Source organism: Exophiala bonariae (assembly GCF_035927105.1).
Source record: "Exophiala bonariae strain CCFEE 5792 chromosome Unknown scaffold_24, whole genome shotgun sequence".
NCBI lineage: Eukaryota > Fungi > Ascomycota > Eurotiomycetes > Chaetothyriales > Herpotrichiellaceae > Exophiala > Exophiala bonariae.
The window spans coordinates 481,051-507,014 of record NW_027042499.1 but is presented as its reverse complement, the minus strand read 5'-3'; the positions used below and the strand labels follow the sequence as shown (position 1 = coordinate 507,014).

The window sequence follows — 25,964 nt, the reverse complement described above, 5'->3', positions numbered from 1 at the left end:
TTCTGATAGTGAAGTGAAGTCCATGCAGAAACTGGATTGTTGAGAGGCGAAAGATAACCAGGTACGGTGTAGCGTCCATAGAATGACGAGGATTGAGGACCTAGGTAGCCTATTGTCGGTACTGCCATCGGGAGGAGTGCCATCATTCACTCAACGCACTGTCAGAGGACCCACAATCTCGACCCGTGCGCCAACTCCTCCCTTTCCACTCAGCCTGGCTCAACCACTCCCCCAGCCACGTATCGATTTCATCCCTGCCCAGTATGGTTGTCCTGAGTTGGGAAAAATATATGAATGAGATCAAATGACCGGGGTTTATCCTCGAGGATGTCGTCGCTGACCTTCCAGAATGCCGTGGGACCAGCAGGGCCGTGGATGTCGTAGTCCTTGTCGAACCAGTTGCCTAGCACTCCGCGGCCAGAGCGGAGCCCTCCGATCTGCACGCCCTCCGACCTCCAGCGCTCCTCACCGTGGAAGATGGAGAATGTCGTCCAGCGAATTGCGCCACTTGGAGTTTGTCGGACCGTGCCTGTGCGTAGGGGAGGTGGGTTAGTTTGCGAAGGTTTCAAGAAGCATGAGGAATTGACTGATAGAGGTATATATCGAGTAAATGAAGGCGAAGTAGGGAGTGCTGCAAAAGCAAGAAGATAGAAACATACCTCGAATCCTCGAATTCGCGTTCGGATCCCACGCCATGAATGTACTCTTACTGGAACCTTGGAAATGCACGACGGGAAAGTCCTTGCCGTCATCCTCACCGGGTTCCTCAACAGCCGTGACTCGCAACTGCAGTCGAATGAGACGGAACGCCTCGCGTGTCGTGATGGGATCGCGCTCCTGCGTCAATGGGATATCCTCGGATTCGAAATTAAAGCTGTAGAGATCGTTGTAGTCCAGGAAGCAGACGATGCGTGTCCATGTCCCGGTCACGCCGTAGGGGTCGAGTGCGTCGAGGTCTGGGTGGAGGATTGGTGCGATCTTGTCGCCCTCCTCCCCGCCGAGAGGCTGAGACACAAAGCTGCCTTTGGCGATGCCTTGGAAGGGTTCATCCCACAGCTGGGCGCTGTGTTTCGTCGTCGAAGTGCGAAAACGAGAGCGAGCTGAGCTTGTGGCGGGTGTTGCACTAGATGAAGAGCTTGAAGATGCCGGTTGGGATGTTGATATTTGGGGACTCGTAGACGACGAAGAAGATGCATCGCTGGAAGAACTACTCGCGGCTAGTGGCCCTCTAGGCCGTGGGCGCAAATTTCGTTCCATGAAGATACGAAGATTGAAGGCAAGGACGATCATGATGGCCTGTACTTTCTCCCAGTCGACCCGCTGCGAGCCGTCATTCATGAATGGTCCCCACATGTTTCCATCTGTGTATCGTCGGAGATCGTAGACTCTGGATCTGGCGTAGGGATGGACGAAACGTAGAGGAAACAGATTCGGATTCACACCTTGTTCGTCTAGAACATGAGGGCACGCCATCTCGTCAGGGGGTGGCCACGCTGACTCCAAGTCCATACCACATAAGACGTGCAGCTGGGCGGAGAGCTGGCGAAGATCCTCGGTTGGCCCGATACTCCAGATGGATGGTTTGGCTAGTGCAAATATGCTGGAGCGGCAGAGAAACATGCATGTGTTCATTGCATTTCGATAGAGTCCGGTCAGAAAGTCTTGGTTTCGAGTGGATGCCGCTGGAGAGTTGAGGGCGAGATCGATACTCTGCTTCAGGACCTGTTCGAGATGTGCATTCTGAGAGGTTTCGAATGAAGATGTCAGTGCGTTTGGATCACGGATTGGCTTCATAAAAGCACAGGTCGATTTGATCGTGATGATCTATGTTCTCATACCTTTTCATCCTCGCTTGAAGATTCTAAGCATTTCTCCATTCTGACCATTGAAGTCACCCGGTCCCTATATGATGTGCCATCATCTCTGTGCTCGAGATCATCCTGTTTCATCGAAGAAGAAGTCAGCACCTGTTCTTGAAGACCGTTCTAGGGTTGTTCAAGAGATCGAACTCGGCCGGGGATTTGAATCTTACAAATCTGGCCTCATACTGGAGTTTCCACAAGAACTCATCGTTGGCGATAAACTGGCTGAAGTGCTTGCAGGTACGAGATAGGTTGGCAAGGTCTGTTGACTCGACGTTCACAAAGATGTTGTGTAGAATCTCAGGTGACTGATCGTAGAGTTGCGCCATGGCTGTCACTCTTCTCTAGGTATTTAGCTGTGAGGTTGTTTTGATTTGTCAGTTGAAGTCTGAGATGCCGGATAAGAAATCGCGGCCGTGGTGGGGTTACATATGATCCAGGATGGTGGGAGGTCGACAGGGATTGTTCACAGGAGGAAATTGGATCTGTCTTGGTCTCAGATGTGTGATGCTGGATGAGAGCTCCGCTAATGACTGACTTGAAAGATAGACTATACACAAAGAGAACGTTAGGAGATAGATAGGCAGGTAGGTCTCAATCAAACGGACTAGAAGTGGTTGTCCGAAGATGATGATACAATCGTCCGTCGCTTGCCGTCTCCCGCGGTGGAGATGCTTCTAAGGTTTCGGAGTTAAGGACGCAAGACTCCCGTCCTCTAACTTATGATCCATTATATCAGCCTAACGACCTTTAATTTCCTGTCGATCGTGTACCTTTGAGCTAGACAAAAGGGATCAGTAAATCACATATCATACGAAGTCGAAGCCGTTATACTATTGCTACATTGCCCCTCTAATCAAAAGCAGTCATTATTGAATTTCTTTCCATAGCTCGCGATATCTCTCCTCGTCTGCCTCTCCCGTCCAGAGAAACTTTGTTAGAGTCCAGTGAAATGCTTCCCAGTCCCCTAAACCGAATCTTCCACAAGCTTTGCGAAGCATATTCAAGAATTCAGATCGCACGACTGTGTCCGTAGACGTCAAAATGCCGGTAGTCAAGATCCATATGGATAGTGCAGGGGCGAAATCCAGTTCAGGTAGATCTTCATCCAAGGTGAGCAGTGTATCATAAAGTTGGGTTGTCAAGATCTGAAAGTGTCGATATCGAATTGGGTTTCCCCTCAGCTTATGGTGCACATGTATCTGTGCTGCAAGAGCAGTGGCTCTCCAAAATGCGCCATCGATCGCATTTGACGATGGTGGAGCAGTCGATTTGAGGATCACGCGCAGGCGCCTCTCCAGCTTCAAGCACACATCCGCGCGTGTCATCCTGGCAACATCATCACACTGATACAGGGGTTTCTTTCGCTCAGAGTGGCATAGTTGTCGGATGTCATCCAGAACCTCCAGCACCGGATGAGGGTGTATCCTGAAGTATTCCAATTCTGCACGACCGAGCCCAGGCAATGAATCGGGTTCATCAAGCTCATCAAGCGTAGACCAGGCTCCATTCCAGATGTCAACGAGTGGGGGAAATCTCAATTCGTCATCAAATAGTTCGGAGTAAGTCAAGTCGTTAAAACTGATCAAGCGCTGTAAGTGTGTCTGCACGCCATCCCCCAAAGAAAGCAATCCTCCTCGCATTTTAATGACTGCTTCCAACCCCTGCATATGTTTCTTGGCTTCTTCACGCGAATCCAATATCAACGCCATATTAGTTAATGTGGCTACTGCAGCAATACACCCATCACTTACTGCTTGCCGTTCGTCCGATAAGCGATCGTTGACAAGCGAAATGGCTGCGAGTTTGTGCTGGATGATTCGCATATCCGCTTCAGGATCCAATGGGGGAATCACCACTCCGGGATGGGTCCGGCATTTGAAGTGCATGCCGAAACTATACATGGTTGCGTGGAAAACGAGCTGATCTGAATACGCGAATTGTGGCCATAGTCCTTGACCATTGACAGGACACCATGGAAAGCGTTCGTGTGTACGGAATCGGCTAAGCAGGAGCTCATCACTTGCATTAAGACGAGCTGGTAGCGTATCAAAAGGGTCATTGCGGGACACTCCGAGTGTGGTGATGGGCATTGAATGTATAAGATCTGAGTCACCCCTAGATGGGGGACGGATAGGTGGTTGCCCCCGGTCTTCGGCCTCTCGAGCTTTCCGTTTAGCCTTTCGCAAACGATGTGGCTTCCTCAATTCCAGGCCTTCGGAGGTAAGCCTAAACCTCAGCTTCTGGCCGGCTGATGGGGCGTTCTTGCCCTTGGTCACAGCACTTCGTGCCTCAGTCTCGGTGGCATGAGTTTTGTTCGACCCTTCCTTCGACTGGGTGCGATCAAGGTAATGGTTCATAACATGGGTTCGTACCTTCTTGAGTTGCTGTCGGTCACGGGTATCGGGTCTTTGGCCAGTTGACGTGATGAAAAGCAAGCCATGGTGAGTGTCCTCGTCATTGGGAGATTCCCCATTCGTCGTATGCGAGTTCTCGATTGGTGGCTCAGTTCGTATAGTGGTATTGCTTACAGGGGGAGCAACTTGGCTGCGTTTTGGTGGCATGTCGAGACCCGAGCACGGCCAATGGGCCCAACTCGCTTCTTCCAGCACGCTGCACGATAGATCCAGGCGTTTGTCCAAATTGCCTCTTCTAGATGTAGGTCGAGATTGGGATCACTCGTGGTGTATCCCTTAAAATGCAAATCTCGCAAGTGGTCTCTCTTAGTTGGCTACTGTGAACAGGTGGAAATAGGGAGACCGAGGTGTGGTGTGATTAGTAAATGACCTGGTAAAGACTTCCAAGCTATAAAGTGCCCAGTGCTGGCCTTTTTTTTGTCTCGCCAAAGGACAGTCAAGCCGAGTATCAAGAAATTGTGCCTCAGTCGATGTCTTTAGTATCCTGCCTCAAAGCCTAATATTGCCACTCTTATGCAGGTACTCATTGATGAGCGGCGAAACAGACGGGTCCCACCAGGGATATTAGTTATCAATTAGTTATCACGATGGATCTGCAATATATTTAGCCTTCGGCCTGCAGACCTCGGTGTCGACACATTCTTTCACTGACCTGAGCGTTTTCACCTTAGAGACATGAGAAACCCGCCGCCATTTATCCTTCAAGGATGGCTATCCGCAGTGAAGTTGAGCACTGTGGATTGAACTGCTATATCAGATATCGAACATCGAATGATCGTCCACTTTCAGATCTCCTTGTCCTGTGTCTACAAAATTGCCTACCCGTAAGGATGAGAGTCAGTGTTGCGCTAATCGCGTCAGCTTTGATGAGCAATAAATTTCACTCGAGGATTTGATGGAGTACCCGTTACGGGGGTTCGACATCACTCTGTGGTGGGAACAACTCGTGCGAGAACATGGGTGTCAGGTGGTTGCCGGCTCACCTAACGACTTAATAAGAGTCGAGAATGAACCGATGACTAATGTCGACAGGCCCTGCAGAGGGGGGCCGAGGGGGCTGAGGTGGAACTCCTCCGAGAGCCAATAAAGGGGAATGACCTTTGGCCATAAATGGGATGGCGTACGCAAGAGTTCTTGTTGACGAGCCTAAGCTTCCCGCACACTTTGTGCTACTCGTTTCCCATCACTCGAACTTGTGCCTTCAAGTTGGGCCTTTGTATTGATCTGGAAGTATATCAATACCTGATCTTGCCAGCCAGTTGCTATCAGCCCTCAAAGTATGTGGCCTCGCTGTCGTTGAAAAAATCGCAACCCCTAAAATGCTCATTGATATTGAGAGAGGCGAGTCATGATTCAAGGCTGTCAAGACTTGTGACGACTGGGCGATTATCGTGGCAGGAGCATGTCCGGGTGTCTGTTTGCACAAATGCTTATGTACATGCCAGCTCAACAACAAACTTGACAGTCTCGAGTGTTGCTGCTTGCTCCAACGAGGCCTGCTTCTTGTGGCGGTATTCACTAAATTTCAAAATGACCACAGTGAGTCCTTAGGCCAGTCTACTTCAAGTTCGGCATGCTCCAAAATCCCCGCTTGATTGGTGTGTGCACTTAACCCTACTAGTATTGATCGGATTTTCCAGTGCCAAGTTGTGGTCCAGCGAGCTGGGCCGCACTCTCGAAACATAAAAAGCACGGAAAGTCGGCCACGCCGAACTGGGAACTGACTACTTACTCCGTATGTCGATATTCAAAGACTGGAGCGCCATGTTCTGTGTCAACCTCGCGCTCACGTGCGCGCCTTGGTTTGCGCAATTGCCAAAGTTCAGAAGAGCGTTTCGACTTCGCTGGGATCCAGTGACAAGGGGGACACTAACTTGGTGTGCTGTGCGGCTTTAGCAAGACATGGGCAACTTCCCGTACCGCAAAGCTCATTCTACACCGACGACATACTGGTTCGTAACTGGTGTTCAAAACAGCCCATTCGACTTGCTCCGAGAGAATAGCGGCTTGAGATTTGGAAGGACTGTCGATCGAATGGATATGTTGAAGCTGTATCCACCGTTATCGGGATGGCCTTTTGCCTTAATCTACAAAATGGGCGCAATCGTCAGTGGCCTTCGTGGGCTACTGACAGGCAACGAAGGTTCTGTATATTAAGGGGCCGATATATGATATCTTGAACTTTGTGTTTGGTGTTCGGTTTATCATGAGGGTGACTCGTCTGGCCAACACACCATGTGAAGTAGTACCACAGGGGATTGATCAGAGCAGTCGCAGCTTCAGTATACATCGCTCAACCAAGGAAGCATTCGCTCCGGATCCATTCAGGTCAACGTGTCAATACCATGTCCATATCAAGGCTGTCCGTAATGATGCTGTCCAAATACTCCAGCCTGCATTTAACCATGTCTGATTGATGGAGCAGCATAACCTGAAATAGCAACCGGATTCTCAGAGAGGCGGTATATCGACCAAAAATTCCCTTCCAAGCCAGACCACAACCGCAGCGGACATTCAGTAATGGACACTGCCAAGACCCCCGAGTCGAAGATAATTCGAACAACTGGAAAACGTCCAGGGCATCATACTCGATAGAGGCATTACTTGATAGCATAATCCACTGGGGTGATTGACCATCTACCCTGCAACAGCATCGCAGAGTTCAGCGCCATTGTCTGAAGTGGGCGGCCTTGATCTCGGGTAAGGAGGTAGAGTGCTATGATACCCATAGACCAGGAAAAGCAAGAGGCATAGGAGGTACTCGGTACTTCGTGAAAGCTTCTGAGCCCTGGCCTTGGTATATAAATGTCGGTGGTTGTAGCCTTGTCAGCGGCTGAGAGCGGTGATCGGGCGGGTTTAAGAATATGTGGAGCCAGATGGTGGCGTCAAGTGTATCAGATTTCATGCCTGGGCATTGATGTGATGGTTTCCTTAATTGGTCGAAGTCAAGCTGGGTTTGAAGTGATTGCTATCATGGATAGTACTATGTAGCTGTGGGCATCCTGGAAATGGACGGTTTGGCTATAAAACTGTGGACTGCCGCCGTCTTGACTTACTGGTACCATTAGCCAAATAAGCCAAAAAAAAAGCAAATCAGGAGAAACCAAAAAGAACCTCTCCAAAGACAAGAGATCATTGGAAAGAACTTCCAACATGTTACTCAAGACCATCGCCACATCCACAGCATTGCTTGCGTACTATGCAACCATCCACCAGGCGTCAGCATGCATCCACGGGGCGCGAGCCGTCGAGACCACCAGCGCAGCAGCGTCAACAGGCGAGATGTTTCCACAAAGCATATTCGGCAGCGAGGACCCGTCCGACCCAGGCTCGCTCGGCTACTTCGTGAACCACCTGTGCATCAATGTTCGCAACGCGACGGAGAGCATTGACTTCTACTCCAAGACGTTCGGGTTCCGCCACATCTTCACGCTCCGGGTCACCGAACATTTCAGCATATCGTACATGGGTCACAGCCACGGCGGCAAGAATGGCACGGGCTACCAGAGCGTTGCAGAGCTCAATCGCGAAAAGAATAACGCCCAGGGGTATTTGGAACTCGTCTCGTTGAGTGTCCCCGGCTGGGATTTATTCGCGTCGGCGAAGATTCCGAATACGTTTGCGCATATTGGGTTGGTGGTGCCCGATATTGAGAAGACACAGAAGCGGTTGGAGGACATTGGGGCGAATATTGTCAAGAGTTTTGGCGAGGTTCCAACCATTGTTGGGCCGGTGGCGAATGCTACGTCCTTGGGAGATCTTTCGGAGCTGGATCAGTCGGAAATCGATGCGATTCTGGCGGCTTTGATTCCTAGTAATACGCCGTTGATCTGGGTTGCTGATCCGGATGGCAACTTGATCGAGATCCAGGGGCAAGATGGGTTTGGAGTGGTTAATTGAGGGATTGATTTCGGGGAATGAGCGTGTTGATCTGACAATGTGGGCGAGGAGCAACAACCTACCTGCCCTTGACCCCAGCATCACGATCGATATGGCGTGGGTAAGAAGACTGTAAAGTGCATATGACTGAAGCGAGATGTGCCAAATCTTGATCATGCCGGAAACAGCTTAGAAAAGTATCTTGTGAATTTGTTGGAAGTACAAGCAAGAGCTTTAAAACATTCCTGCTTCATCCAACGCTTGTATCAGTTAGAGCTCGGGTCAAGCTCGTTGATAACATCTGAAGTCTATTAGCCTGAAGTAGCAGACCAATCCAACATAGAGTCTTCTGCTTGACAGAGAATCTCCCAATGATCTCAATGGCCATCCCTATTCATACACGTAGCAGCAGATTCTGAGCACGGTCGCCCCAGCATTGATTTTTCCTTATGCTGCCGCCCAAGCGAGTAACATTCCCATCGCCGCACGCCTGGAGTAGAGTCCAATTGTAACCATTGACGTGCATGCCTAAGCTTCATTTTATCGATATCACTTGCGGATGAGTTGAATGCCGTTTCAAGAAATAATGAACGATCAAGCAATTGCATGCGTACCGTCACCTGGATCGAACCGTGCACGCTTCTCTCCACGATCTTCCTCGTTCTTGGGGTCTTCAGACTTTGCAGGCTTTGTCGAATCATCCAACTCTACCTTCCCATATCGAAGGCATTCTTCTCTCTCAGCTTCCGAATCATGGAGGTGTAACGCGCAATCGTATCGTTGTCTTGGGTCCTCGGAATTTTTGGTCTCGTTGACTGATAGGAGCAAGTGGTGCAACAGCTGCTTGCGACTGCCAAACCATTTCGCAGCCTCAGCTGAAGCGACGTCGTTTCCGATAAGGTGCTCCCAGCCCTGAGTTGCCGCGCTGTAAGCCAAGCACTCGATGAGGAATTTTCCCATGACAGACCCGCCGCGTCCGGTACTGACTAATTCGTCATATGACTTCACATACCATTCGGGGTCTGCAGGAAGGCGTTGAATTGTATCGGCCAAGAAATTGCGGTACTCGTTTGATTCGATCTCCTCTGCGAGAGTCCAGAGTTCTCCAAAGTGGTATGGAGGCTTGGCCCCTGTATCCAGGACATTGCCATGCGCGTTGTACATCCAAAAGATGAAGGGTTCGAAGTGCCGGCCATCCTCGACAATGCCCAAAGGGAAGGTGGGTGAATTGGCGTTGGCTCTTTTCGGGAAATAGTCGCGAAAGAGAGCTGATTTCTCCATCGCAAGGGATTTGTGAACGTTGAATTTTGTTTTATTCTTTCCGATCACGACTTCGATCACTGGTGAACTGAAATGCCTTTCGATGTCAGTTAGAACCGGTCCGGGATTAATCAACTTACTCTACGAAAGTCATTTCAAGATCCTCTCTGCGTGGAGGTAATGAGGAAGATTTGGGTGACCCGAATGTTCTAAAATCTCGCTTGCGATTCGGCAAAGGAGAGTGCATTCTGAGTAGAAAGGCAAAGGGCACAAGTGACCTGAAGATGAGCGAAGGAGAGTGAGTGAGGGATAGAACGTTGTGGTGTAAAGTGAAGAGGAAGAATTAAACAAGATCCCTCTGAACTGAAGTGAGAGAAGTCGATAAGGCTCTGTAACGTGAAGTGCTGATGTTCAACAATATGTGAGGCTTCCACACAGAACGCGGCCACGACTTCTCTAATGGCGATGATAGGGAAGTTTGGTAATGAGGCACTTTGGTAGACCAGAACCTTTGATGGCTTTGTGGAGATGGTTTGGGTTAAGTACAATCTCAGGTGATTCATGTCAAGCAAACCACCATGTCCGTTTGGCTTGTTGATAGACTGACATCTGTAACCGGATGTAGCGACTCTCGTACTCATTGCCGATACTCTTGTGATGTGCATGAAATGTATATTGTCGATCTCACGGGATGATTTCGCACAAAAGCCTGATCAACGCCCACAAAAATTGTTGCAGAAGCCTACAAAGGCTAGTACCAACAATACAGGCTCAACAATATCGGTTGTTACATGGTATTCTTGTCAATATTGGTTTTATAGTCGAAAGCCAACAATTGCACCAAGATTCCCCAGGCACTTCCAAAATGCGAATGACATATGGAAGGGAATTCAGATTCAGGCCGTGTAGGTGACAGTTAACACTACATTCAAAGTTCATCTACTCACACACAGCTTCAATATCATTGTCGAAGGGCGGATCCAAGCTGAGTATCGAAATTTTGAACAAGGCGAACAATATTCACTCCTCCAGATAGTCATGCCATCTCACGTCCTCCATCATGTCGGTGAATCCTGAGTATTGACCGAAAACAGAATCCCACCGGTCCCAATCAAAGCCAAGGTCAGTATCGGTAGGAGGGTTTTCCTTATGAAGGTAAGGGTCTGATGAAACGCCATTTCCGACTGGCTGCCCATTGGATTGGTGATTTTGTTCATTGATACCCGTATGAATGTCATGAGGGACACCATTGCTCCATGTACCACTATTGATGGCAGAAACTTCTGCATGCCCATTCGCACCCTTCTGCAGCGTCTGATGCTCGACTGAAGAGACTGGTGCCCGTGACATATTATTCTCACCGGAGGAGCTCTCACGAAGTGTCTGTCTGCCACCATCTGCACCGTCGGGGTTGATCCAAGGAGTAGATAACTGAACGGTGCAAGATGGATGCTGGGTCCCTGTTCGGGGGTAGTGTGAATTCAGCTCCAGGACGTGGCTGGCGTCTTGTCCGCTTTGTGCTGCCGATCCGGAGCAAGCCTCCATCTTCTCACTGAGTGGGAACGGCATTTTCTGTTGGTTACTTCGCCAGGCAAGACCGCGGTTAGGATTTAGCCTCTCATTATTCTCGATCTCATTGATGAAGCGGTCTCTCAGAGTTTTCCCACATTCGTGCCCTTCACAGCCATCTGCAGACCCCAGGAGTTCGGCCTGGGAAAGCTTGAAGGCATACTGGAAGCCATCTTCGAAGGATTGTTTCTCAGTTGACGAGGTTTGGTCGTTCCCGTTCCTTCGACCGTGGTCCCGATGATTTTCATATAATGTGTCCTCTCGTATGCTCTGAGCGATTTTTTGTGAGTCGGTCAACGGTTTTGCGAATCCAATATCGACTTCATCGGCCTCAGTCCAGAGGAATCTGGGATCAAGTCCTGCCTTTTGCCAGGCCGCAGACCTCAGCCCTCTCAACATCTCCCAAGCTTCAACGCCCCCTTCTCGCATAGGTCTGTGTATCGTCACACCATACGGGCCGCCCACGATACCTCGTTCAGGGGACGAGTATGCAAACACTGTATCGATCAACTCTCTCGACCTGGGTGCTTCGACACTGCGAGGTCTTTCGTACAGATCAACCAAAACGATAAGCGCGGCGTGCATGGGTCCGTACATTGACGGCCAACTCCACCAGAAGGGCTCTAACTCAGGGTCACTGGCTATCGATATAAATTTCCTCAGGAAGCTGTGACAGTTGTGTAATGCACATTGCCTTCCCACATTCCATAGTTTGCTCTTGGCATTCTTCAGGAAAGGTGCGTAAGCGACACAATGCACCTTATCATTCATCATGGATAATGTGATTCTGGCAAACTTGTTGTACGCCACACGTCTGGAGCGGTAATAGTAGGTAGTCGATGATGATATGTCTGGATCGCCCGCCAGGTCAGTGAAGTGAGCGAGTTCACCGAGACTGATGGGATCCCCCATGGAAGTCTCGCAATCGAGGGTTCGTTGTTGTTTTTGTTTTGGTAGACTGGGAGTAAACCCTAACTCAGGAACACCTTTCGAGGGAATCTGTTGAATGATATAATTCACTTGCTCACCCGCTGCGGTCATCGTGCGCTTCATGTCAAGCATGTCTGCGTTGTTGAGGGCTTTCGCGCTCATGTGGATTGATACAACCTCTCGAAAGGCACATGATAGGATGGATTTCGCCCTCGCAACATGTGAAAAAGTTCGATATGACTCCCATGTGGGACCGTGCATCGTTGGGCTTGCACCATTGGAAGATCTTTGCTGCGAATTTGTTTGGGAGTCACCGTCAGGCGTGTTCCTGTCTGTCAGTGCATCGTGGTCCTCACAAATAATCCGGGTGTCACAGAATGCATCTGCAATCAAGGAAGGGTAACCGCTAGAGACAACTTGTGAAACATCCAGTTGGATAACATGCCACCACAGTCGGCGGCGCATGCCCTCCTCGGCGACAGACATGTTGAAGAGGGTGGGTTCTCTATGGAGGCCCATGGTAAGAGAGAGACGGACAACCAGCTGCAAGTACAGAGTAGCTTGGGTTGGGTCCTCCTCGGATATAGGGAGAGAACAAATCATGACGAATGCCGCAAGTGTCTGAAGAGTGGTATTTCGCGAGAATTGTGCAAGATGGAGAGCAAAGACGACTTGGTCATGGAATCTGGCGCAGACCATGGCTCTGGTGACGCCCGGGAACCATCTTCTAAATCCTTCAAGGGGCAAGCTCAGCGACCCAGCGTACCAAATGGCGTACATCAGCGCGGTAGACCCAAGGTCTGGAAACCAAGAGCTCTTGGCCGAATTTGGTTCATATTGTAACCAGAATTTCTCATGGATTTTCTGGATCTCTGTAGGAATCAAAATTGGTAGGATTGGATGAACACCGGACAGCCAAGAGCGGAAAAGGACATTACTCTGAGCACTGGACGGTACGTGCTTGAGTAAATGCTCTTTTCCAACGGCTGGCGTGCACCTGATTGGGATGTCTTGCAGAAGTGTTGATTTTGTGAAAGGCATCAGGTGACATACTGGGCACGAATTGGTCGGGTCATAAAATTTGGGGATTTCAATGCCTGCTTCTTGTTGGAAACTCCTGGCATCCAAAGAGCCATCTTTATCGTGCGATCGGTGGTGTTTGTGCTCAAGAGTCTCGGGTGCCCGGGAAGGGCAGCTTTCCGTCTGTATGCTTGTGGCACTCACATACCTATCACTTTGTCGGCGCATGGCTTGATTCAGTTGATTGATCTCCGAAGTGATGTGCTTCCAAAAAGAATCCTCTGGAGATGTGACCTCGTTATGGCCCAATTTGAGACTTGCCAGAGGCCTACTGAGTTCCGTAGCATCTTTATTGGATCCATTCCTCGCCGAGGAGAACATTCCTAGGCTCAAATTGTGAAGAGAATGTCCATCTTCTGTGTCGTGATCCGAGCCAGAGGCAATTGGCGTGAGGAGATTTCGCAGATACAGATGCTCATCAGTAGAACCATTGCTACGGAGCGAGTCTACCAGCGCAGACAGACGATGCAATTGGTCCTCAATGGCTCTCAGGTGGGTTGGTGATACTGAGCTGGACGATGCATGCTCATTCACTGGCGATGTGTCTGAACCATCCCGAGCAGATTCGATCTTCCTCTTCTTCAAGTCAGCAACATCGGAGGCCTTGGATGCTTCTGAAATCCCGTTGGACTCTTGGTTCTCCTGCAAGGTGTAGAGACATTCCTCGTTGGCCTTGGTACACCCACCACATACTGGATGGACCTTGTCACATTTCACTTTCCGTCTTCTACAAGTTATGCAACTATAACTTGTTCGGTTTCGTGTAATTTGGCGCTTGTCGGTTTTCGAACTCAAATTTGTCGAATGGCGACGGACCGAGGTCTCCGTCTTTGCCTCTGGGCCACCAGTAAACTGAAACATCACGAAGGGGTTTGTTGATGAGCCTGATAAGATTGCAAACAATAGCTATTTTTTGGTCTACAGTCGACTTGGTCGTGCAGATCCCTCTTACAGAGGGACGTGCAAGAGAAAATAGCAGTGGATGGGAGTCCAAGATGCGGAGAGGAAGCTGACAAATACAGCAGCGAATTGGTCAAGCTCGAAGAGCGAGGCTGGCCAGATTTCTCTGGGAACATCAGATCAGGCAAATCCTCTCATGTACAGCTAGTGATGAGGATACCATGATACATAATGCCACCGTGTGAGAAGAATTGATGATGAGTCTCCGAGATTTGAGTGTCTTGAAAGGTGGTAAGCCTGATGATATATTATGGTTTGACTCTTCAAATGACGGTCAGACGCAGGAGTGATCCAAAATGATGGAGAGCAAATCATGTTCTCATTAGACTAAAGGGGATACTTCTCAACATGTATCTTCGTATGAGCTTCAGTCATCAAACCCTTCCCAGCCTTCCTCATCTTGGCCCGACTCAGCCTGTGACGTTACCACATGCAATGGGTCAGATTTATTGCGGACGAAGCCGCACAAGAAGAACCCCATCGTCCCGTGCTCATCGCCTGGATGACAACGAATGCATGCCTCTCGGGCTTCATCATCCAATTCCAAGGTTCCAGTATTCATACCCTTTTCAGCACCGCGATGTACCCATTTCTGCAAGCCGGAAATTTGATCTTGCCGCTTCAGAACACTCCAACCTCGCGATTTGGCTATTGTTGAACCCAATACCTTGGCTACCACAGCTTCGTTCTCTTCCACGTGGACTGAACATGTCGAATACGTGACCTTGGTGGCCGCAGGAAATGCGAATGCATGTTGTACGATTTTGGCCTGCAAGATTGACAGTTTTTGGAGTCTGGCAAGATCGTATGTAGTCTCCTTGGTTTCTTCTGCAAAACTATCTGCGGTAGTCTCCACAGCATCGACCGCGCTCTGTACAAGTGCTTCTAGGCCTCGCTTTCGCTTCTTGGAGCCTTTAGATGGTGTACTTCCTTTTGATTGCTGAGACTTCGGGTCGATAGGTAGGGCTAAAGCAGGAATGTCTTCTCGGCCCAGAATGCCGCTTCCGGAACAACTTGGGTCCAGTAGAAGATGCGTCACATTTACGAAACGCGGATCTTGAGGGTTTAGTGCCAGGAAGTCCTGTCTCTCCAACACACTAACATTTCCGGCGCCCGCTTTATTCGTCATGGTCATCAGAATTTTGGACCTTCGGTCATCTTTCTCACAAGCAAAGATGTTTATATTCCGCCGAGTCGTTAAATGGACAAGAGCCGCAAGATGTGTGGTTTTGTTGCCAGGAGCTGCGCATCCATCCATACAATCTTCTATCATTTCAGCTTCAGCTGGATCCCCATTAAGCAGATATGCGGGAAAGCAGGAAGCCTTGTCTTGCAGGATGATTGCGCCATCTGTATATGCTTGTGTCTTTGTGAAGTTTGCGTCTGGTGGCAGGGCCAGGAGATCAGGCACGTGTTCGTCGATGGCTAAGATCTTCGCGCCAGCTGGCGCACAAGCAATTTCGAGAACTGGTGCGCCCAATTTGTAGTCTTTGAATGTTGTGGCGAGCTCCTGTTCCAAAGTTGACCTGAGGGTGTTGATGCGTATCCATCGCGGTGCCGAGCGGTGCGAAGGCGACTTCTCACTCAGAAGAAGCACTTTCAGTTGTTCGACGGTGGCACATTTTTTCTTCAGCCTGGCCCTGGTAAATTCTGCTTGCAACCTTGCCTTGTGTCTCTCGATTGCATGTCGAAGATGGTGGTTCGCAGAGGCTGCGATCCCACCTTTAGCGAAGAAGTAGTCATGGACGAGAAGAAGAGCGAGGACTGGGGTCAACTATCGAGAAGGCCGGCAGAGGCTGCGTCAGTCAGCAGCGAGACAATGAGGGGGTCATGCTTTATTGCTAACCTTTGGTTCCTGCGCTAAGAAATTGGCAGCGTCGATGACTTGTTTGAGGAAATTGTCGTATTTCGCAGCTTCGGAGATCAGGGCGTACAGGTGGGTTGGTTTTGATCCTAGGCCAAGTTTGTTGTCGTATATCCTTGACTTTAGAGACCCGGCCCGCGACTCAGAGCCCAGAATTGTAGCTGCGTCGTAGTATACCGACATGATTGCAAGAATAAATTCTGGACCAGGATCCGCGATTGTACGAGTAAAGAAACAACGGTGGGGAATGGAACCAATCGGGGGGGCTCCAGCTTCAGCCTTATCAGATATCCCACGACAAGGCTGGTGTACACCGAGGGAACTTTTTCGGGATTACGGGTTGCCATGTCGCATCATCATCCAACCTGTCTTACTTAGGCACCAGTCAATCTTTCTTAGTTCCAGACGGGTCTTGAAGGTTAAGAATCATAATACATGAGGAGATTAGTACTCTGAAAAAGATTTCATCTCAGCCTCGAATAGCTGAGCAAAAAGAGAAAAGGTTGCCAGAATCTATTCTCGAGAGCCCCTGCAATCAGGAACATTAGTACAGGAATAATCATATTCGGACAGTGGTTTTCCCGATCGTGAGGAGGAGGAAGGCTGGCGACGCGAGCCCGAGGGGATTATCGAAGGCCCGTAGGAGAAAAGCTCGAGTCTAAGGATACGAGTGGGGAGGTTGCGAATTGACTTCCTATTGACCTGATTCAATTGAAATCCGCAACTTCATTTGGTCTACCAGTGATAACCCGGGGTTTCACTGTTGACAAACCTTTACAAAGAGACTCAATACCTGTCAAGGACACTGATATACGGCAAAGAAAGTTTCAGAACAGAAGATGTCGAAGACATCAGTCAAAATTTCAATGATTTCGCCTCCTGGTGACGTCGTTGCCCCCGAACGATTCTCCACCAGCGATCAACCAAGTGGTGTGCCGCAGGTCTTTCTAGATGCTAGGCTAGTACGCGTTAAGGTCTTTTGTGACGAGCAGAAATGCCCACTGGAGGAGGAGATCGATGACGACGACCAAAGATCGTGGCACTGGGTTGCATACTTACCGGATTCGTCGGGCACAGATGTACCTGTCTCTGTGTTGAGAATGGTTCCATTTCCACATGAACCCCATCCCAACGGCTACTCGGACCCTGATGAGGAGCCATATTTCAAAATAGGCAGGGTAGCCACCCTGGCAAGTGCCCGTGGCAAGGGAATCAGTCGAAAACTCAGTGAGGAGGCATTCGGTTGGCTAGCAACACACCAAAGCGAATTACCATCTGGTTGGAAAGGGCTTGTTCTTTCTCATGCCCAAGTTGATGTTGAACAGATGTATGAAAAACTAGGATTTGTCACCGATGTCAAACTGGGACGGTGGGATGAGGTGGGCATCGAGCATCTGGCAATGTGGAAGCGATTGCCAACTCTAGAAGCACATAATTGAGAGGGCTATAGAGTGATGCAGCGTCAACGAGGGTACAGAGGTTGTTCAAGTTGTCAGCCTAATGTCGATTAGTACTCTTTGTCGAAAACTCCACCAAGGATGACTTGACAAGCACGTTGCTCGTGGTTACTGATTACGGGCTTTCGAATATCTGAAAATATCATTGTTTGAACTTAGCTATTGGCTGGAAATATGGCATCCGTCCAATGCTCTGTATCCTGCCTCCAAGGTTGGCTTGGAAGTTGTTCAAAAGCCGGACTTAGCCATGAGATATGTGCACAACCTGTGATTGGGTCGAAGACAGCCCAGACTTAGGAACGATCGCACAAAATCACCAGTGATGTAGGCACAGAGAAGAATTGTTTGTGGGGGACCACGGGTCATCCAATCTTTGGATCCTCAATCTCAGTTTGAGCCGTCTTTATCAACATTGATGTTACGCCATGGGGAGCCAAGCGGCACTGCCCCGAAGGCTGGTCTGCCCTGGTACCTTATATACAGTTTCTCATCTGTTCTCTCGTTGTCTGCAAGTCCATGTGCGGCTACCACTCTTTAATCGTGTCTCCCTTTAATTTCGCCCGCATATCCCATTTGCCCTGTTCCGTTCAGCCAAAGCCTCAGAAGGGTTTAAAGCCGAGCGGTTGCAAAGCTCGGTCGTTTACTTACATCTGTCTTTGCGAATGTGTATCCCACGATGCTCGGTACGACAATGACATACACGAAAGAGATCCATGCTGTGCGGGGCGTCCATCTGAAGTATCTCCATCGTTCTTTGTTCAATTCTATTCTCGCGCGTGTCAGCCAGTGCTCGCATATCTACAGCGTCCGACAAAGATAGCCCAACAAGACTGCTGATGCTCGTCACTAGGAGGGAGTGTAGACGTACGTCCGTATTTCTCGAGGGCGGGATCGAGACGGAGAGCTAGGAGGATATCAGAGTCAGCAGATAACCCTCTCCAGCAGATCGAGAAGGGAAGGGCGGATCATACGTGAAGGCCCAGCCATGTTGTAGTGCTTCTTGGGTGCTCACTGTCGTTCCGGTGATAGATTAAGAGCTCTTCCATCAATCATTGAAGTTGAGTTAGTCAGTTGCGCATGTGGCTCAACTGTGGCGGAAAGGTGTGGCTGACTCCTTGGCTGAGTACTAGTAGCTCAACTTAGCTTCCTCACGTGCCTGTCTAAATATTGAACTTGGAGCCGAGGTAAGCAGGCCATCTGCACAGAGGAGAATTAACAATGACGTCACAGCCAGCCTCGAGTAGAGATTAGCTGCGAATTTGACAAGTGCACGGATTGAGCAGCATTTGACGAGGCATCGGTGAATAATTCTTACAGTGATCACATATGCATGATTCATCAAATCCGCTCTTCGGGCAATGACAGACTGAACATAATAAATTGGAATCATTGTCCTTGGTTCATTAAGCATTTGAAGAAATTTGCACCTTGTGCTAGACAATTCCCCAGCTGACGCCGCGCCTCACCACGGTCCACTGTTCTGCCGGGCCTAAATGGGCCATTGAGGCGTTCTACTTTACAATTCGAACTTTAGCGAAGTCGAAGGACGACCAATAGATCCCTCCCTAGGATATTCGCCCGTTTCCTGCACCTGTCTCCCTACGAATCGGGCAGTAGCAAGTGCTGACTTCGAGGCACAAACATGTCTTTATCAGAAGCCAATATCGATAAGGCACCGAAGGTCGTCCTCCATTGGTAAGCTCGGTTTCATCTTCTCAATCACAAGCAGCCATAACGAGTAGAAGCTGACATCAGCCAGGCTTGAAGTTTCTCGCTCTCATCGTATTTTATGGTTGTTAGAAGAGATTGGCGTCAAGTATGACCTCAAGACCTACAAGCGAACCAAAGCAGGGCTTGCTCCTCCGGAGTTGAAGGAAGTGTACCCTCTGGGCAAGTCCCCCGTGCTTACGATTGAGCCTCATGGCTCCACCACGCCTATCGTACTTGCAGAGTCGGCCGCGATTACCGAATACCTGTGCGACTACTTTGGGACATGGCTTGTCCCCCAACGATATCGACAGGGCCAGGATGGCCAGATTGGGGGTGAATCTGAATCATGGTTACGATTCCGGATGCTTATGCACTACGCAGAAGGCAGTTTGATGCCTTTGATGCTCCTTGGCGTCATCGTTCAGAGTAAATCCCCCTGAGACTAGTTGATTAGTAGCGCTCACAAATTCCAGAAATCAGGACGTCCCCTGTACCATTCTTCATCAGACCAATTACGAATGGTGTGGCAGGCAAGATTGAATCAGGCTTTCTATCGACAAACTTCAAGACTCATTACGACTTTCTTGAGGGACAATTGAAGACATCGCCTGATGGGGGTGGCTTTTTGTGTGGTAAAGATCTTACCGCTGCGGATATCATGCTGTCATTCCCCTTAGAAGCAGGACAGAGCCGTACAGGATTCACCAAGGAGAATTACCCACTCGTGTGGGAGTACATCGACCGACTTCATGAAAGAGATGCTTATAAAAGAGCTACCCAGAAGATCATTGATATTGAGGGAGAGTTTAAAACCACTCTTTGAGGAAAACTTGACCGCTATGCGAGCTTTCCTAGCAATACTTTGAGCACGACATAGGTGTCGCTGGTTGGGCAAGCCCGACATTATCAGAGACTCCGATCCCAAGGTATAGCCCCTGATTTTCTTGGAGTAGAGGCTATGCTGAGAGGCGAGGCTGATATGGCCCAGGTGCTTGCTGCGTCAAGTAGATATTGTGGGGGATTAATATTGAGTTTATAGCAGAGCCCCAGACTTTGAGAGAACAAAAATCAAATCATGATGCTTGGTCGAAGAATGAATGAGACATGTCCGTTTGCAGGTGGCCCTTAACTCATCAAGTGATATTTCGCCCTCATTGCTAGATGGCTGACTGTGTTTCATAACGGTGGACAACGAGAAAACTTGTTCTTATCCGACCAGGATCTTCAGCCGCACTTCCAGCAGATGGATAACCTTTCCAACGATTGGACACGAAGAAATAATGAATCAGGCCTTGGGGCGAAAATGGAACTTTCGTGCACAGCGAGACTCACAAGATCAGGCACTCCGTATGTACGCACACAATCAAAGCTGGATAATTAGTGTAGATGTTGAATAGGACAAATCGCCTGCTATGTCCGACTTGGAAGTCCAGATATAAAAACAACCAGCGAACAGTGGATTCACTTTGAAAACCATTCCTCAAGGACTCCAACAACATTTCCCGACGCATTCTTACTGGGCAGATACTGACTGAGACGGACGGCCTATACCAAATGACCGATTGATCCTAGGCGCGTGGTGCTAATGGGCGATCCCTTTTCTATTTCAGCGCGTCCTTCGAATCATAGCCCTCACCTGCACTGAGGACAGACCTTCCAGACCACCAAGGAAGGGGGCTTGCATCGCCAAGTCACCATTTGTCGTGGCGAACGCTTCCATCTCTATGGTACCTCGTACATTCATAGCCTCCCTTATCCGCACTACCACGATCCGGCGTTCTCTTATTTGAAACATATCAATTGGACTCTGGAGTCGCTAATCACACCGCCTACCCCTATCATAGACGGAGATTTGTTGTCCCTCTGCCCTCGGACTGACTCGGGCCCTTGCTGAAGCTTCTGGGATACTGTAAACCGGGGCATCACCGGGGAACTTGTTGAAGGCATCATCTTTTTGTGGCTTGAGATCTTTTGTCCACCAGCGCGACACGTGTTTGTGTTTTACCTGGACATTGCCGCGGTAAGGAGCCAAAATAAGGCCAGTCACAAAGCTAGACCATTCTAATCAGAGCATCATTAGGGTGCCGGCGTTCATCAAATACTCCAGGGTACACTCGAGAATCATTGAATCAGCAATACACATCCAAACTTGTACATGAGGGTTGCTGTTTCTCTGACAACCAGTTCGAGCTTCAAGGCTTCCACGAGTGTCCCGCAGTGGATTCGATACCCCTCTTATGTTGGGGTGCTAATTCCTGACTACGTATTCCATCATCCGTCATTCTTAGCATTATAATCGTGAGTCTCATCAACCCAGTCCCTGAATCCTCCGTCCATACCTCTCATCTCCGACAGAGACTTCAATGGCGCGGCCTCTTGGTAATCGGCATGCGTCACAAGACTCGTCTGAGGGAACTTGTCAGACCACCGAGACCAATGGGAGCGCCTGACTTGGCATGACTCAGGGCTTACTCATCGTACAGTTTGGCCAAGAGCTTCAAGCTCAAGCTCAAGCTGGTTCAGTCGCCGACCAGCCATCCCCCAGAAGTGTGACAAAAGGCTATCAGAAACTCACCGAGAGCCCCGAGGGTCATCAAACGCCCCTCTGACCTCAGCCTGCTTGCTGCCTCAAGCTCGCCTCAGCATTGCAGAGGAGCCCGTGCTGGTAGGTCTCAGGTCTGGCCCTCTTTCCCGAGCCTTCTCCCACCTTGAAAACGTCCACCCACACAGAGGGTTCCAGTGACCAACAATCCCGGCCCTTGCCCGCCCGGACTGACAGTAGAGGCAAGCCTACCTAGCCCATGGTCCCCCTCGTGGGCATATCATCTAGGTGTGGACCCAGCCAACTCTAACCGGAGAGCCCCGGCGTGTCGGTAGCTGTTCGTCTGGTGACACCACTGACCCAGGCCCCGACCCAGCAGTCGATGTCGAGAAACGCGTAGAGCAGGGCGGCGTTTAGCGGGCTCGTAGCTGGATGATTTCTGAGCTCCTGGAGCCTGCAGAGGACGATCTCAGTCAGAGGGATGACGGACCCACAATTGCTACTCGATTTTGACAGTAATGTCACCTTTTCGGATACGACCGACACCAACCTGAGCTCCCCAGCCATCTCCATTTCATCTACGCCTAATGGGCATCCTACCACCGAAACCACAACCAGCAGTGGCCACCAGAACCGTCAAGGCTCAGGTCTCAAAGCTACTAATCAATTCAGCACCACAATTGATTCCGACCCATACCAATACTCGACTATCTCTCGCTCTGATGCACAGACTGCTGACGCCGCTAATCCTTCCTCAGACACGCGACCTGGTCTTCTCCCTAAGGATCTAGAGTACCCTACCGTGACTGTACGAGTACAGGATACCGAGTCTCAACAGGCCCAACTTGGTTCCTCTACTGATGCAGCCCACACCGCTAGCTATAACCTAGTCACCCCAAGCTTTGGTTCCCAGCCGTGGATCGCCCCCCCAGGACCATTCCTCGCCTTTGCGCCTCAGCCAATATATGAGCCCACCGGTGAGTTACTCCACGAAACCGTTCAATCTTTCGACGAATTTCACGACCGTTCGTTTCCAAGCCTCGTTGTCACTTCAACCGCTTCTCCGAGCAAGCCGGCGCCAAATACAACCCAAGCGGCCGAGGCGGCCAGCAATACCAATGGTTCTTATCCGGTGATACCTTTTGCTCAGCCGTCGCTTCCTCGATCTGCCCTGAAGCGGAAGGCAAGTTCATCGGTGACTACCCCTACCGGCTATTCCGCAGAGAGGAAAACCCGCCTGTCTGGCGTTGGTCCTGATCCTGCCTTTGGACGGGACTCTCCTACTACACATAATCGTTCTGTTACCTTTGAGCGGATGTCAGGCATCGGTCCAACATCGCCTGATGATGGATCTACCTCCTCAGACTTCCTGGCCAGCTCCAGATCAGCTTTGAATGCAGGAATCCCTGCTGGCAATAGGAGAACACGCCAGTCATCAGGCTCGACCCCACGACCACCCCTGGGCGTTCCGTCAACCTCGTCACAAGGTTCTCAGAGAAGGGTTGGAAACAGAACCTCATCGGCTCATCCTCCATCGATCTTACCACCAGAGAAGGTCTTTCCGATTCAAATAGGCTCCGATCTTTTCAGGCTATCAGGTGCTTCTATCTCTTCTGATGGTGGGCACGTCCAGTTCTCTGCAAGTATCTTCTCGTGCTGACGCTGCGATAGCTCCTTCCTACTTTACGCAGTTCTTTGAGGAGCAGATTAGACAAAATGAAGAATCTGGAGGGGTAAGAACTCTATACATTGATCGTGATCCTGCGACATTTAGAGATGTCGCGCGACATCTACAAGGTCTTTTTCTCCTGTTCCTTATATTGCTACTGCTGACCAAACACACAGGCTACTATGTAAAGCCAGTTGATGGCAGCCATTTCGTTAAGTTGTTCGCAGACGCGCAGTTTTATAGTCGTGAGTAAAGATGGAACCTTAGGGAGGACCAAGTAGGGCTAACGAAGGAGTCTAGTGCCACGATTAATCGATCAATTGTTCGAGTCCGAAATTTTCATCCAAATTGGCGAGCGGCATTTCCAGATTCCCAAAGACATCTTCTCCGAGCCAGGAAACTCACCCAACTTCTTTTCTCTTGGCTTCGCTGTCTTTTTCTCTACACCTGGCGAAGTATTTCCTGGTTTAGATCGACGCGGCCTACTGCGACCACCATCAATCACTCCTCCTTACGTACCTGGTCGATCTGCAGACATTTTCGCGCAACTTCTGCATCTACTGCGAGGTTATCCCCTATCAATTACCAGCGAGTCACATCGTGCTGAGCTATTACGAGATTGTCGCTATTTCCACCTTCGAGGTTTGGAGCAAAAAATTATTGCCCATGAGATCAGCTACAATCTGGAGCGACAGAAACAAGAGATTTGCCTCCGCCTCGAGGATGTGAAGCCATCAGGAGTCTCATTCACGAGTAACCACGCAATCGAAAGTGGTAAGCCGACGACCGGGGGCTGGGTCTATTATGCCAGGCCTTTTGTGGACGACACTTCCTACGAGATGGTCGTGGAAGTTGGCAGTGAGTGTACGGTCCTAGATTTGACCGACATGAGAGCGGATTTTCACAACCTAGCAAAGGCTAGAATATCTTCACTCTTCCAGGTGGTGGCTAACAAGATGAACTTGCCCACAAACGCACCGCTTGGTCTGATGATGCTTTCTGGTGGTAGATCTTCTCAATCAGCAAGCCCGGGTCAAACTCCTCTGAGCGAAGATCGGGTCAAAGTACGCTTTGAGGCTGCAAGTGATATTACTTTGGATGGCAAGCCATATGAAATCGATTGGGACAGTACTTTGGGGAAAGTCTTCTCAGAAGGGCCCAGTGCGGTAGCAAGCGATTCGGAATCAGATTCAGACGCAATGAGCGAAGACACTGACCCCAAACCAGGGCCACCAGTAATTTCTCAACAACGAAGACCACAGACACGACACACTCCAGGTGGGCCATCAGGGCAGCCCTCCATTGCAGGAAGAGGAACCCTTCCTGTTCCGCCCATTCAAACGACTCGCATTGCTCCAGCTGCGCCATCGAAAAAGAAGCGCAAACGCCAGAACAGCCATGGTCACCTTGGAGAGTGGATAATTCGTACAGGTCAGTGGCGATTATGTGTGCAACCCAACACTCAGGATTCCATAAGGGGAGGCTTTGAGATTGTCTTCGTCGGTGTCAAAGTCGATGCATACTCGAGCGAAAGGGCACGGAACTCAAGAAGAGGATTTCTCAATTGAACCAGCATCCATTAGGAACAAATTGGGTATGGCCAGGCTACATTGATGCATTCTCTTTCAGAAGAAAGCAAGCCTTTGAGATAAACACTTTTACCGCAACGACCTAGCCACGTGAGGACAACTAGCGCACCTATATCTCGTCATTCGTCAAAATCGAATCCATGGGACTTGTGAGGCCGAGAATATTGTGATCGAAATCCAATCGAACCCATAAACATATCATCGAGAATGCCAGTGGGTTGTTAACCATCCATGAACGCTCGCTAAGCAGAGTGCTACCATTCGGTGATCTTCACATTGGTTCGCCTGATATCCACTGTCTCCACTGCCACTCCGAATATTGTCCATACGCCACAACGACCTCACCTATCCGGGAAATCTTTCCCCGAGGATCGTGCACCTTCCAGTCCTTTGGATATATTTCCACCGGCAGGACCGAACCCCTTGCTAGAATCAAGGGGAGTTTGGGATGGGATCCCTCCGTCTCCAAGCGGGCCCGGGTACCACAGCCTTTCAGCAGACAAAAGCATCGAAAACATGCTATCAGCATCCTTTGAGGTGATTCAAGTTCTGCTTGGGCGCCACGTGTATCACACCAACGAACGTCATCATCTATTTTGGATTTGCTCCGGGGCTATCACAACTTAGCGATGAGCTCTCCATTCCACTACGATTCCTCCTCCTTTTCAGCCACTAACCAGCATTTGGTACCACCACTCAAGTGGTATCTTCCGTTTCCTGAACTTTAAGCATAGCGATCCTTTGGGAAAATCGGCTTCTCCCCGTAAACGATATCGGGATTCCTTCTATTCAATCAGCTACACCGCATGTCAACGCGCAATACATCATGGAGTTTTTCCGGACTGAATAGCGCCATTCCATCGTATTTGACTTCAACTATTTTCATTGTTCCTGGTGGAGGAAAAAGAAAAGATTGGATGGAACAAAACCCGACGGCTAATTAATAGCAGAAGACCAGTTGGGAAATCAAAATCTATCACCCGAAGGTGAATAAGAGAACCAGGAGGGTATAGAGTGATATTGGAACACGAGCTCATTCGATGGAGGTAACCATACGAAGTACTAAATAGCGAGAGTCTGAGTGCGCATGAATGTGGCGTTTCTCCTTGGGAAGCGCAAGACCATCGCCGCACTTTACAAGGCATTTGGTTCGCCTCTTTCGTGCCACGATGACTC

The 25,964-nt window shown here is 49.7% G+C and overlaps 9 protein-coding genes across 9 annotated transcripts; 4 read left to right on the top strand and 5 right to left on the bottom strand.

Annotated features, from left to right (window-relative positions):
* Positions 1-248: 248 nt before the first annotated feature.
* Positions 249-2,191, bottom strand: LTR84_006478 (uncharacterized protein; the record flags this gene model as incomplete). Its single annotated transcript, XM_064850039.1, has 4 exons — positions 249-529; positions 660-1,788; positions 1,839-1,985; positions 2,033-2,191. 4 exons carry the CDS (start codon positions 2,189-2,191, stop codon positions 249-251), a joined length of 1,716 nt encoding a protein of 571 aa, XP_064703340.1.
* Positions 2,192-2,731: 540 nt separating this feature from the next.
* On the bottom strand, positions 2,732-4,426 carry LTR84_006477 (uncharacterized protein; the record flags this gene model as incomplete). Its single annotated transcript, XM_064850038.1, has 1 exon — positions 2,732-4,426. The coding sequence occupies one exon, from the start codon at positions 4,424-4,426 to the stop codon at positions 2,732-2,734; it is 1,695 nt and encodes a 564-aa protein (XP_064703339.1).
* A 3,006-nt stretch (positions 4,427-7,432) lies between these two features.
* On the top strand, positions 7,433-8,179 carry LTR84_006476 (uncharacterized protein; the record flags this gene model as incomplete). The annotated part of the gene is made up of 1 exon (XM_064850037.1): positions 7,433-8,179. The coding sequence occupies one exon, from the start codon at positions 7,433-7,435 to the stop codon at positions 8,177-8,179; it is 747 nt and encodes a 248-aa protein (XP_064703338.1).
* Positions 8,180-8,752: 573 nt separating this feature from the next.
* Positions 8,753-9,665, bottom strand: LTR84_006475 (uncharacterized protein; the record flags this gene model as incomplete). Its single annotated transcript, XM_064850036.1, has 2 exons — positions 8,753-9,515; positions 9,559-9,665. The coding sequence occupies 2 exons, from the start codon at positions 9,663-9,665 to the stop codon at positions 8,753-8,755; spliced, it is 870 nt and encodes a 289-aa protein (XP_064703337.1).
* A 773-nt stretch (positions 9,666-10,438) lies between these two features.
* On the bottom strand, positions 10,439-13,858 carry LTR84_006474 (uncharacterized protein; the record flags this gene model as incomplete). Its single annotated transcript, XM_064850035.1, has 1 exon — positions 10,439-13,858. The coding sequence occupies one exon, from the start codon at positions 13,856-13,858 to the stop codon at positions 10,439-10,441; it is 3,420 nt and encodes a 1,139-aa protein (XP_064703336.1).
* Positions 13,859-14,324: 466 nt separating this feature from the next.
* Positions 14,325-16,004, bottom strand: LTR84_006473 (uncharacterized protein; the record flags this gene model as incomplete). The annotated part of the gene is made up of 2 exons (XM_064850034.1): positions 14,325-15,731; positions 15,804-16,004. 2 exons carry the CDS (start codon positions 16,002-16,004, stop codon positions 14,325-14,327), a joined length of 1,608 nt encoding a protein of 535 aa, XP_064703335.1.
* A 656-nt stretch (positions 16,005-16,660) lies between these two features.
* On the top strand, positions 16,661-17,260 carry LTR84_006472 (uncharacterized protein; the record flags this gene model as incomplete). Its single annotated transcript, XM_064850033.1, has 1 exon — positions 16,661-17,260. One exon carries the CDS (start codon positions 16,661-16,663, stop codon positions 17,258-17,260), a length of 600 nt encoding a protein of 199 aa, XP_064703334.1.
* A 1,660-nt stretch (positions 17,261-18,920) lies between these two features.
* On the top strand, positions 18,921-19,811 carry LTR84_006471 (uncharacterized protein; the record flags this gene model as incomplete). Its single annotated transcript, XM_064850032.1, has 3 exons — positions 18,921-18,973; positions 19,038-19,414; positions 19,462-19,811. The coding sequence occupies 3 exons, from the start codon at positions 18,921-18,923 to the stop codon at positions 19,809-19,811; spliced, it is 780 nt and encodes a 259-aa protein (XP_064703333.1).
* A 2,200-nt stretch (positions 19,812-22,011) lies between these two features.
* On the top strand, positions 22,012-24,767 carry LTR84_006470 (uncharacterized protein; the record flags this gene model as incomplete). The annotated part of the gene is made up of 4 exons (XM_064850031.1): positions 22,012-23,149; positions 23,202-23,327; positions 23,376-23,444; positions 23,500-24,767. 4 exons carry the CDS (start codon positions 22,012-22,014, stop codon positions 24,765-24,767), a joined length of 2,601 nt encoding a protein of 866 aa, XP_064703332.1.
* Between the last annotated feature and the right edge of the window lie 1,197 nt (positions 24,768-25,964).